At 45.3% G+C, this 13,806-nt stretch overlaps 1 protein-coding gene across 1 annotated transcript in view; it reads left to right on the forward strand.

Moving 5' to 3' along the window:
* The first annotated feature begins 2,340 nt into the window (after positions 1-2,340).
* The window catches only part of LOC142583338 (cytochrome P450 4c3-like), a 49,465-nt gene continuing 37,999 nt past the window's right edge, over positions 2,341-13,806 (forward strand). Inside the window, exons 1-2 of the mRNA XM_075693763.1 lie at positions 2,341-2,561; positions 8,974-9,237. Coding sequence (XP_075549878.1) covers positions 8,988-9,237 — 250 coding nt within the window. The 5' untranslated portion in view covers positions 2,341-2,561; positions 8,974-8,987. The remainder of the gene's footprint in view (positions 2,562-8,973; positions 9,238-13,806) is intronic.

Here is a 13,806-nt window from a genome sequence, read left to right on the forward strand (position 1 = left end):
CTAAGAGTGCTAACGCTTTAAGATTCCGAGGAGAGGGTTAGTATCCAGTTTTGAGTAACGCTAGGGAATGCCTGCAGCAAGATATATCAATGGTCGTTTTGGCGCGTAAAACCCCAGAAATTAATTTTAATAGCAAGGCATGGGAGCATGACTTGGGAAGTATACGGGGACGAAGCATTATCGAGAAGCCATGTCTCTGAATGGGAACAAAAGCTTATGGAGAGCAAGAATTCAGTGCAAGATTGTTATATTCGGCTGCCCGCGAACGTCACATACCGCTACATATTTGGAGCGTGTATGCAGTTACTGCATGGAAGCCGCCGTGTTACTGTGTGCATGATAAGATCCGGCATCCAAGAAGGGTCTTTTGTCCCCAGATCTGACTAAGTGATTTAGGGAGACGGAAAATGAATGTAAAAAACTACACCCGGAATCTCCTGTGGGTGTTACCTCAATGATGCGCAGGCATTATTACTAATCACCAGCTGTTTCGTGATCGTATGCTGCTGTGTTTGGTATAATTGCGAGAAACACGGCGAAATGATCGTGAAATGTAAAAGCCCAGTTACAACACTGAAATTTTAACTGAAACCAGCACAACACGACGAAGAGGCGAGTATAGCCACGTTCACTCATGTTATAGATAACTTCCAGAGCATGTAGACGTGGGATGAAATGAGAGAAATTTTGTAAGTGAAGCAAATATATAGAGCATTTATTATGTGCACTGTCTCTTGTTTGGTTCTTCTTTTTCTTCACATTAGATGATAGTGTATTTGGATCATGCCGCTGCCTCTTGGACGATGAGCAGTGGCGGATGTGTGCTGGAGTAGGTGACGTAAATGAACAGTGTCACGTTTGGCAGACCTCACACGTACACTCTAAGAAAAGTTCACGCCCTTTGGGGTGTATATTTGCCACACAACTATAATCGTCATTTGTCTTGTCCCGCATTTTATTTCTTGAAAACGCTGCTCTGTTACCTTCCTGTCGCGAATGCTCTGTTGTGCTGATAACGCGCGTGCCGTTCGTGACTTGGAAGTACCGGGTTCGCAGCGTTAAAGAAAGTAAATGCGGACAAGACAGATGACGATTATCGTTGCGTGGCAAATATACACCCAAAAGGGTGCAACTGCTTTTGGAGTGTAGACGTGGTCGATAACGCTGCCTCCTCTCGATGGGAACCATTGCCAACCGTGGTTAACCGTACTCCGGCGGTGGCTGCGTATGGCGCCGCCGCGCGTGCCCATCTTGAAAGCGATCTGCAACAGGGACACAGTGCGCCGATTGCGGTTAGCTTCGTATGCAGTTAACTTTGCGTGCGTTGTGCTACACACACACGCACGCACATACACACGCGCGCGCACGTACACGCACACTTGCTTTTCGCTCTCTCTCTCTCTCTCTCTCTCTCTCTCTCTCTCTCAAACTTCGCTGTTATTCAGTGTTACAGTGACAAAAACATTTCGGCTAAGAATACCCCGACCAATCTCCAAGACTTTCTGTAAGCGACGTGAAGCCAACTAGTAGAGAGCAATCGTTTCCCACCTTTCTGTTCCCCAGTTAACCCTAACAACGAATGTGTTTTCTTCGCAATAAGTAATTATCATTGATCGGATGCCTTCGAATTTCACAGCGTTGCAGTTTTTATGAAAAACAAAAATAGGGCAGACTTGTGGAACTTTGTAAAATCGCGATCCGTATATTGCAGCTAAGCAGAGTTCCACGTAAAAATATCTGAGACTATGCTGCAATGGTCACAATGCCTAATTACTCAATTTCTAACTTTGCCCACACCTTACCCTTGACATGCCCAATCTGCTCAATCTTCTTCTGGGAACAACTCTGCGGGCACACGATGAGATGAGAGAGAGATGCAAATGAGAGAAAGGCAGGGAGGTTAACCCGAGTTAAAGCCTCAGGTTTGCTCGTCTTGAGGTTGTATACCGTCCGTGAATTCTGGTGAAATCTCCAATGCGATCGTTTGTTTGTTTGTTTGTTAGTTCGTTTGTTTGCTCGTTTTCTTTTTTTCGTTGCTATGTAGCCAAAATGAACCGTATATAGTTCAAGACAGCGACACTGCAAGTCAATGATGGCTCATGTTTTCTGTGGCTGCGTGTGTCGCCGTGGCTCTTCCTTCTTATCCGAAGTTTGCCCAATAGCCGCCGGCAACGCGTATAGTGAACGAGAGCCAGAGTCAACCCCGTAAATAGGCGTTCTTGGCAGCAGCCGTCCAACTCCAGACACTTCAAGGCGACGCAATAAGCGAAATCTCGTGCCCTTTATCTGTCTTCCTCGACAACAATCCTGACGTCAAAGGGAGAAGGGCGAGTGAGATTCCGCGCCCTTTAGGCTTCCTGCAGGGGCGCGGTTTCCACGTGCGCCTGTCGCGCTTTCTATCGAAGGTTTGCTAGGAAGTGGTGAAACGTTTTCTACGCCAACAGAGCAGGACAGTGCAGCTACAAGTATCTGCCACAAAGCAGAGGTGGTGATCAGGCAAACTGGGAATAGAGCACAGCAAGATACTTTCGGCATCTGTTCTGCACTTCTCACCCTTTCAGGTGGGAGCTGCCTCTCTGATCTTTATTTGATACGTGCCTCCTATAAGAGAAAAATTTCCAACTCCAATTGCTGAACAACTTTTTTTTTGTTATTAATTTCGTGACTGAAGTGCCAAAAGCACGATTGTTCGCTTCTGTTCTCTTCTTTGTTGTATTTAGTTACTGTTCTCTTTTCTCTAGAAAGCCACGCCCAAAACCTCGTATATTCCCCTATTTAGAGAGAAATAATAACGCAGAATATTCATAGGAAAATTCTGGCATTATGTCTTTGTAACTTTACCCCTCACAAAGAGTTACTATGTGAAATTAGTTTTCAGACGCAGATATAGCTCAGGAGCTCGCGAGTATATGGGAACGGAGAAATCGTTTTGCTCGGCTCCCACTGCTCCGAAGCTGGTGATGTTTGTTGCATTAATGGGGTATGTTAAAATATAGCGAATGTAGTAAGTTGTTTCTTTTTTAATGTGAAGCATTCTTTCCGTAATTTAGGCACTTGGAGTCTGTCTATCTATTTAGCCTCTTACACTGTTCCAGTGACCCCAGTTGTTTACTATAGCGTGGACAACTAGGTATGTGCTCGGGATGTGATGCCGTCGTTGTCGTTTCTCTGACTGGATATCTATCAGAATAAGCATGACATGACATGAATGACATGGCATAACATGTATGTCATTACATTATACATACATGAATGACATGGCATGACATACCATTTGTGCTGCTAGGTATGTGCTCGTGGTTGTGCTGTCATCGTGGTGGTTTCCTTAGCTGATATATATCAGCATGCGCATGACATGACATGAATTACATGGCATATGACATGCATTACGTGAACAGCATGAATGCTCATGGTCGGGATGCCATTGTGGTCATTTCTTCAAATAAACGAATTTAAATTTAGATAGATGTATACCAAGATATGTCTGACATTGCATGCATCTATGACATGACATCACATTTGAGCTACTGAGTACGTGCGCGTGCTCGTGATGCCACCGTTGTCCATTCTTTAACACGATATATATGAGGATATGCATGACATGGATGCATGACATAAATGTCATTAAAATGCATGTCATAACGATGACGAGCATGACAACATGAATGATATTACATGCGTGATTGGACAATGATGACACTTGCGAAGTCTTGCGAAACTCCAAACGGTGCTGGATAGCCAGCTACCTGTAAAAATGATTTGCATAGCACTAATTCCTAGAGTGCGTGGCACCTGCATAATGTTTTATGTAGGTTTGTACCTGTCAGTAAAAGTACCTGAAGTCTATAGCAACTGAGCGGCTTTCAAACATGAAATGCTGTTAGCTCCCGTTGTCGGCGACCTTTAAGTGACCTTGAGCGAAAAGCCAGAGCCGTTCTCCGGGCACTGAGACGAGAATATCCCGACATCGTTGCGAGAACTGAACGAGGTCATCCGGCAACTAGTCAAAACTTAAGAAAATGCCGTCTCTTACATCCAACCATTTGTACAGGACCGCATTACATAGGCTGGATACTACCCAAAGAAGTTTCAAAAAATATTGCTTCCGAGTTCTTCCTAATGTTTGTTTACAATATCGCTCAAGCTGCAACTTCTAGTACGCTGACGTTTTATTTGTGATTTCGCATAGCGGACGTTCAGAAGGCCGATCCAGTGCCCAATACAATTTATTGCCATCTTTTGGCGCTGAGACAGGGTTGCCAGTGCTCTTTTCAACGCCAGCAGTCCGTGAGTTCCGCGGCGCGGGCTTTGCGCCACCCCCTTCGAGAGATGGCGCCACGCTGCGTGACCAGGCTGGCAGCGTCCGACGCGCCGTGGATGGTTGTGAGATAGTTATGAGTAGTCGTCATAATTACTCCAAACAATCTGCTTTGGCGCTAGCCATTTCAGGCTTACATCTACTCTCAGTTACGGGAGAACCAACCTTCTTTCTTTTTGCTGGTGGAATGCAGTGTTGTCATACGCAAATGGCTTTAAACAGATGTATATCAGGATCGGCCTGACATGCAAGCATGACGTGGCATGAGATCCAACCGTGATGCATGTGCGACTGTATGCTCCACCTGCGTTAATGCTGATGTTTTCCCAACTACTGGACCGTGACTGTGCTAAATATTTGTTTCGCACAATACCCTTAAAAGCATAACACTTGTCGCTCCCATGCACCGAAACATATTAGGCATTAATTCTTGTCCCAATCGGAATAGTTCAGCCAGTCAAAAGTCAAACTTTATAGAGGTTCGTAGCGTTATGCCTACAACAGACATTAAAGATGCAGGACTACCAATATAACTTGTAAGTCGGCACCGTTGAACGTCGTTACCGTTTTTAGAGAACTCAATGCGCAGCTTCATAAAAAGAGTGTCTGCGTGTGCATGAGTTTGGGCAGGTTGGATTAAAAATTAAATTTTGGGGTTTTACGTGCCAGAACCACGATGCGATTATGAGGTACGCCGATTATGAGGTTCGACCACTGCGTGTGTGTGTGTTTTCGTTCGCTCCACGCGTTATACTAGAACCGGTTTTATTTTATTCACCTCTATGATGAAAAAAAAAGAAAAATACACCCTCACATTCTGTCCTTTAAACGAAATTCCCCACGAATTTATTCAACTTCTGATGAATAAATACAGTCCTTCTTAATATAGCCGCTTAAACACCCTTCGGGAGCGTGTCAACAGTGTCGAGTTTAGCGATAACACAAATAAATGGGCCTACTATGTTACTATGCAATGAATGCAATGAATCGCCGAGAGTAACACATATTTTAATACATGCCGTGCGAAATTAACTAAATTATATTTTGGAGCTTTACGCGTCTATAGAACGGATCTGATTATGAGGCATAACGTAGTAAAGGGGAGGGGGAGAGGTTGGGACACCAAGCAAGCAAGCAAGCAAGCAAGCAAGCAAGCAAGCAAGCAAGCAAGCAAGCAGGCAAGCAAGCAAGCAAGCAAGCAAGCAAGCAAGCAAGCAAACGATCCCTCACAAAGTCATGTAAACTGTATCTGCAGTGAGAGATACAGGCAGCAAAGTACACATAAGAAAGTCACTAAAGTGACTCTCGGCAAGTTCTTTTAATGCTTTTAGCATCCTTTAGGAACTAACCGTAATTTCTTGGTACTATTTAACCGCTTTGTTGGTTTTCGCAATGGTGAAAACCGCACGGTGGTACGGTAGCACCGCGCAGTGGTACCGGTCGTAAGAGGAGAGTTCTCGCATTCTTGCTTCGTGACAGCTAGCGTTTTGAGACGCTGCCCCTCTGGTTGCAGACGCTGCGTGTGTGTGTACTCAGGCAACTTTAATAAACAGGAGAGTGTATAGGTACAAGGAAGACGACTCGTAGGACCAGTGAAGTATTACGTTTATTACGTGAGGCCATCTATTCACATACTCGTCAATTTGGCTCAAGTGAAGGCATTAAGCGAACATAGCCGTAAGTTTTGCAACAAAAACCAGTATATATACTGCGCTTTGTGTACACAAAAAAGCTTTGTGTTCTATATTTCTCGCATCGTTTCAGTGCCAGTATAAGCACACATACCGGCATTTCGCATGTATAATCCGTCGTAACATTAGATTACGCTTCAAATATAGAAATATACTCATAAGTGCGGAGCTGTCATCAAGAACGGCAGTGTGACCTCCCAGAGAAATGAGGCTACGCGTAGATGTCCTGCGTAGATTTGCATATCTCTAGAGCTCTGTATCTGTAGCGGGCGCGGCCTTCGCTGATTTAGTGGTGTTTAGTTCTTGACACTCTCATCCGTCAACGTTTAAAGCATCGACAATATACGTAGCGCGTGCGTATAGTTCTATATAAAGTGGTCAATAAAGAATATTCAGGGAAATTGATATTGAATGGGATATTTTGTGCTCTGAGTGTTTCTCACCTTTACTGGAGTACTTTAATTATTAATTGACTCTGCCGGTACTAAAAAATTCGTCTTGAGCTCAGTTGAGTTACACCTAATAGCTACATATCCATGCTATTGTGAAATTTACTTCGCTCGTTAAGGGCGCAGAGACATTGCTCTAAATTAATCATATATATAGAGCTGGCTTCCGAAAAAAGCTCGAGCGCCGCGGAATATCCGCACTTGTGTGCAGAAATCGTGTTTCTGATTTATACACGCGGAAGTGTTCATGCCCTCTAGCAATGCGGTAAAGAAACTGTCAAAAATCGGAATAAAATTGTTAGATTTAACGTCCGCAAACTCTACAAGACTACGACGGATGCCGTAGTGTGTGGTTCCGGTTTAACTTCGGCGACCTGGAGTTGTTTAACAGTGCACATAAACTTATCTATGTAATAGTGATTTTTCTTTCTTTTTTATTTTCCAACATATTTTTTTATATCATTGTTTCTGCTATGAGAAAAGGAGTAGCCGTCACCATTATAAGGTGACTACGTCTCTTTCTTTTATTTTCATTTCAATAAAAAAGTGCGAGAACGGTGGTGCACGTATAGAGCGACAAACACAAAGCCTCCTATTACATAAATATGCGAAAACGCTCAGGAATCGAAACCGCGCCTTTGCAGAATTCCATAACCACAGAGCCACCATGGTGGGTATAAATATTGTACATCACACTTGGTAGCATGTTACGCCTCAACCCGGCCAAAGGCGTTAACTAGTCGTTTGCCACGAGTCAACCACCATTCTTCCATCAGCGCCTACCAAGAAGTCAACGCAGCGTTGACACCGACTGGCATACGGTTCCACAGGTCCACAGTCCACACCTCTGCAACCCGTTCACTGCAGACGGGTTGCAGGGGTGTAGCCCCCCCCCCCCCCCCCCCCCACTGGCTACACCCCTGCAATACTCATGTCAGCAGCGGAAACCAGAACGCTCGACTCCGGCAAAGCCGATTAAGCGTAGCCTGACGGTGAGTCCCGTTCACCTCTTCGCTTTTGCAGCCAAACGCCAGGGCGTCCCTGGACGTCGCGCGGGCCACGCATTTGCCGTCGATAGCAGGACAGCACGACGGCGCTAAAGGTGGCGGGGAGAATGCGCCTTGAGCGTACGTTTAATTTCTATCGCAATAAAAAAAAATACGCCAGCATGGTCAGATTTGAAGCAGGTTTTCCAAGCGGTGCAGGCAGATGCTGTACCCATCAGACCACAAATCCGAACCTTTTCTTTGCGAAAAGCGCCGGGTTTCATGACCATGCCTGCGGCGTGGCTGTTCTCTTGCCGAATGGGGCAACCAATCGCAGCTGAGCTCGCTGGATTCCTTGCAGCACCACCAGATGGTCTTGCGTCGAAGTGGGCCGCCGCTCTGCGCAGCTCCAACCTCAAGACACAAGAGTGGGCTGTCCAGCAAGCCCGAGAGGCGGCGGCGAGGCAAGGCCTCGAAGTCCCCTCATGGGAGACCTGAGCCCGGGTCATCAAATTTGCCGGATTCAGAATAAAGTTGTTTCCATCCATCCACCACCAGATGGCGCTCGCCTCCGCGCATCCGCGGCAGCGGCGGCGCCGGCCGTGCGGAGGAAAGAGAAAAAAAGAACCAGGAAGCTCGCCTTGACGCACTCTCGGACTCAAGTTAATTAGGAAGTAAATGCTTCTCGCAGATAGAATGGATTCCAATCGCGCTACGTACATAGGTTTGCGCATGCTGCCTCTAAAACCATGAGGCGTTCAAGGCGTTCGTCGTACTCGCTAGTAGACAGCAACTCCGCCTAACAAAAGGCTCAATATAATTTGTATGTGTGTGTGTGTGTGTGTGTGTGTGTGTGTGTGTGTGTGTGTGTGTGTGTGTGTGTGTGTGTGTGTGTTGTGCGATGTGTGTGTGTGAGACAGAAAGAAGGAGAAAACTCACACAAAGCTTCGGTGTATATGGATTCCAACTCATTGGATCTGTTGCAATTTTTTCTTTCATACTACACCACAAATGCATGCATGACGCAAGAAACTGACAATCTTGCCATTCCTTGCCTCGTGCAAGCTGGAACTTGGAGACACTTGGCAGGTGGCTCACCTCAAATAGTGGCATCTTACTCCACGAAGCAACATTCATGTCGCATATCAAAAGTGCGTCATTTTTACCCATTCGTCCATGTAGTCGCAGCTTGCGCTTTGACAGGTTATATGATATTTCACCGCCTTCAGGATCACCCATGCAGGTCGATAGCAGGAACGATGCGACCGGCATTGTTTGTTCCGTAACGCATGACATACATTACAAAAGCGAGACACTAGCTTCCGTCAAAGTTCACGAACAGCCGCGTGTCTCGCTGCCGCTCCTTCAGCCTTGCATTAGTCTCACAGAATGACGTCGCTTCAACTACTCAGGAAAAGTAAAGAACACAGAGACAAGTGAAGTATGGTACAAAACAGTATAAGCTTCGCATAAGTTCCCACTCTTCTATGATTTCTGCACATTTTTCTTTTTCTTTCTTTTTTTTGCAGCCAGTGCATCAAAAATGAGCTGGCATCTGGCGTCGAGCGGTGTCCTTGAACTCGCATCCAGCTTTCTCAAAGTGGCTGCATTGAGTCTCGTTGGCACTCTTCTATTCGTTGGAGTGATCGCCTGGATTGCCCGACTGATAAAATGGAAAACGTTCAGGCACCTCAACCACTTGCCGCACCGCAAAGAACAGGTGCCTTTTCAAGGCATGTGGATACTCTTGAAGGCCTCCTCACCGCCTGACTCACCTGTCAGGTTCAGCACAAGTAAGTGCCCGTTTGTATGCGGTCAAAAAATAGTGGCGCGCTGTCTCGGATCACCACCGCTCTTGTGAAAACAGCGGGAGACCAATCACAGCAGCGGCAAAGCAGCAACTATGACTGATTGTTTGTTGGAGTCTTGGCGATGCAATTGAAAACAGCGGGACAAACTTTATTTATCATGAAAGTAGCCCGGACGCCTGGACTCCCCGCACAAGCATATGCAGATACGCATTCACACAGTCGAAACGGATGCGATAACTGAGATGAAAGAGACAGAAAAGGTAGCTCAGACGTTAATTGCTTATAACACTCGCGATTCATACGTTAGGGGGTTACCTGCACTCGTTAGTTATGCAAATACACGATTACTTCAGGAATGCAATCTCAAACCGTGCTGGGCACTTTGGTTTGCTATCGGCTTAACTCTGCAGTATCCACGCAAGTAATGTTACAATTTATCTTAACACTTGTGCGTATCTGGGTAGGTGCAGATAAAGAAAAGACCGGTAAAGCAGTGCGTGATTAACTTTGAGTACATTAATATAATCCCGCCGCATAGATAGAAAATACAGTATGAATGTGGATGGTAGTGTGCAATTCTGTTTTTGTGAAAATCATTTTCCAGAGCTTACAATGATATTCACGAACCCTAAGCCTAAGTTCATTGGAGCAAAAGAGGATAGGTTAGGGGTGAATATTGTCTTTCAAGAAGTGCCACAATTGATGTCAGACTTGTAAGACCACCTCAAAGCATTTCTAGGTCGAATTGCCTGTAGTTTTGCATGGGGACGACAATATTTAATAAGTTCGAAGAACCGCAGACGCTTGAGTGTACATACTAGTATTTGTTGGCATGCGTTGCTCAACTTTGTTCCAAGTTGGGCTGTGCCCACCCATGTAGCCTATCTCAGCTATGTGCACAGCACAGCGAACATCAGTTCCATATCCAGCACAAATGTAATCCCTGATGTTGGAGAAGAGCACGCGCACACAGCGCCGGACTTATCTAGGTGTCAAGTAGTGGCTTACGAAATATCAGCCAACGAGAGATAAGCCTTTATATCCTAGTATAAATTACACGCCCTCCTATAATGGTTAGATGATAAGCTTTCCGTCGACAATAGCAAGGGACCGCGTGGAATGATATAATTGTTCTATAGAAGGGCGACGCTTTTCCTGACACATCTGCATGAGTTATCCTGCGCTCCCAAAGGTAACCGATTCCGTTAGCCTAGGTGAGCTCCAAGCAGTCGTAAAGCACCAAGAATCACGCACTTCTTTGAAGCGCACTTCTCTGGCTTAAACCTCGAGCGAGATTCAGGAGATTCAGTCTGCAAAACTTTACTGAATCCAAACCTGCGTTAATTGAAGGGAAATGTCAGCCTTTCACAGCTGAGCCATGTTTGCGTTTTTAGTGAACGAGTGGGACAAGTGACCTGTGTGCGAACCCCAGTCACGCAGGGTCGTAGAGTGACTATGCATTGGCTAGGAGAATACGCAATGTTATACTAACGAGCTATCATGCACAACACATTGCACATTGGACAGAATTCAGCAAGATGGCGATTTTCGAACAGAAAAACACCAGCTACTGATTGCTGATACTTGCTTTCAGGGCTTCCGCACGACTTATATTTTTTTTTCTGCTTAGCTGATAACTTATAGTGATACCTGGGACCCTATCTCCACTACATATCAGTACTTTGCCGCAATGACGAGAGCCTGAATTCAACGCATTTTTCCCATAGACAATGTAGCTATGGCTCCTTTAGGTGTGATGCACAGAGAGAGAAAGAGAAATAACTTTTATTTATATATAGCTGGCAGATTGGTGGTGGGGGGGGGGGCAACCCCTCCTAGATGGCGGCCAGAAGCGCTTGAGCTCTAGCGGCATCCTCGGCCTGCTGGACGGCCAAAAGTTGGTTTTCGGGGGCCGAGCTGAGCAACACGGTCTCCCACTGCTTCCGATCCTTAATTTTTTGGCCCTGTCGGGGTGCCCGAGGGCAGGCCCAGATAATGTGATCCAGGTCCGCCCTTTCTTGACAAAATTTACATTTGGCTGAATATTGGTCTGGGTAATAATGATTATAAGTCACCGGATTTGGATACGTATTTGTTTCAAGGAAGCGCCACGCCACCGCCTGCTGCATATTAAGTGATGGGTGTGCGGGAGGAAAACGCACCCTCCCCAATCTGTAATGGTTAGTTATCTCGCTGTAGACAACCATCCGGTCCCCTGTCAGCCCCACCCGCGGCGCCCCGGTGGCTCCGCTTGTGAGTCCTCGAGCCACGGTCTCGGCCGCCTCATTGCCGGGGAGGGAGGAGTGCGCAGGCGCCCAGATGATATGGACAACCAGCTGACCGCGGAAGTTTGCCAGGATACGTTGCGATTCCGGCGAAACGCGCCCCTTTGCGTAATTTAATATGGCGGTTTTAGAATCACTGACTATTACGTGGCCAGTGTGGAAGCCATTGCGAGACCAATGTCCGATTCCTCAGCCACCTCGGCTCTGTTAGTTTTAATGGATCCGCTGACCTTAAGAGCACCTTCCGAGTTCACTGCAACGATAGACATATTCAGATTAGTCATGTACTCTGCCTCGTCGACGTACACCACGTCCTGAGAGCGTTGGAATTTCCTGTTTACAGCCCTTGCCCTTTCTTCCCGCCTTTCCCTCTCGTTTTCGGGATGCATGTTTTTGGGTAGCGGTGGGATAATAAGCTGCTTCCTTATATCTTGGGGAATGTCTACTATAGTGCCATACTGTGATGCGTACGTTACTCTAAGAATATATATTTTTTAATACAGTTGTCGAGGTCGGAGTAGACTTCTCTAAGGCATTCGATCGCGCCATACATAATCTACTGCTTCCTAAACTGCCTCACCTTGGCTTAATTCTGAATCTAATCTCACGGCTACAACATTTTCTGAAAGTGCGCAGGACACTAATCTGTGCTAATAAACATTGCTCTGTACCAGTTCATGTAACATCAGATGTTACTCAGGGATCTGCGATATCGCCATTGCTATTTTAGTACATATGAATGACCTACCAGCCAACATTACTACTAGACTACGGCTTTTTTTGCGCATGATTGCGTCATTTACAGTGCAATGAATTCAAATGAAACACTTCGCTTTTGCAACGTGACTTACACACTATCGCCGTTTGGTGTGACAAGTGGCACCCGCCTTTAAATCTTAATAAATGCATCTTAATCCTAATGTATCTTATCTCAATACTAATACATGTAACATGTATCTTAATCTGTATTTTCTATCGCATACTAACACGAATACTTGCCGATGCATCCTGTCATTGTTGAGGTACACGGCATTAACAAGTTAATAGATAGTTTAGCGCATCATTCATCACATGGCAACGACTGCATTAACAGTAAATTCCTTAAAAACACTAGCCTCTATAGTTCCATGCTACTAACAAAAATTTTCCGCCAATCCTTTAAGCCACGTGAGCTTCCAAAGGAATGGAAATTCCAAAGGAATGGAAATTCCAAAGGAATGGAAGTGTTTGCGAATACTAGGCTACGTACGACGAAACTTGAGTGTTGCATCTGAAGAGGCTAAAAAAAACTAGCCTATAAAACGTTCGTCCGTCCGAAACTAGAATTCGCATCTTCTATTTGGTACCTATCGCAGGATTATCTACCCGCACACCTGGAATCAATTCAGAACCGGTCCACTCGCTTCACTGCCTCTCAATACTCGACTAACGTCAACTTTACGTCACTAAACAAGATAATTCGACCTGCCTTCACTCGCATCGCAACGTGCCACATCAGGACTCTGCCTGCTTCACTATATTTTACTGTATTCTTGAAGCACACCATGTGCTGTTAAAACCACAATCTAAAGCACTCCCTCGCACCAACCACAGTCTGACAATAGCTCGTATAAACGGTTGCGTGTCACCCAAGAAAAACAGTTTTTTCCCCAGTACAATAGTTCTGTGGAATGCCCTCCGCGATTATGTAGTTTAACGCACCGACGGCAAAACAAAATTCTGCGATAACCTGTCTATTCACTTCGAATAACTTCCTACGCCCCCCTCCGGAACAGATAGATCACACATACCTTGTAAACATCTCTAATGCTACATTACTGACTGTTATGTTTATTTCTTCGCTTTTTCTGTGAAGCGACGGGACGTTTTTTTTTTTTTTTGCCACAGATGTTCATCATTGTCTGCTGTTTTAGCCTGTGTTGAATGGAGAATACTTTTGTTGAAAATTGCTATATATTTTTTCATAACGTTGTAACCAGGTAGTTTTGCCATATATTCTGTTATGTAATTAAGTGGTGTTTATATGTCTCCATCCCCCCCCCCCCACCTACTTATGTAATGTTCTTGGGCCCTTAATGAGGAAAGAAATGAAATGTGTTCGTTTTGAGAGTAGAAAAAAGAATCAACACAAGAACTCATGCAGGCATAAATTGTGCTACGCGGGGCTTATGTAAAAGCAAAAACGACACTTTTACACAATTGCTTTCTTCTGCACGTGTTTCTATTTGTCTTTGTATATTTGTTAGCGCTTTAATATCCTTGTCTT

The sequence above is a fragment of the Dermacentor variabilis genome, chromosome 1 (assembly GCF_050947875.1).
Source record: "Dermacentor variabilis isolate Ectoservices chromosome 1, ASM5094787v1, whole genome shotgun sequence".
Classification (NCBI taxonomy): Eukaryota; Metazoa; Arthropoda; class Arachnida; order Ixodida; family Ixodidae; genus Dermacentor; species Dermacentor variabilis.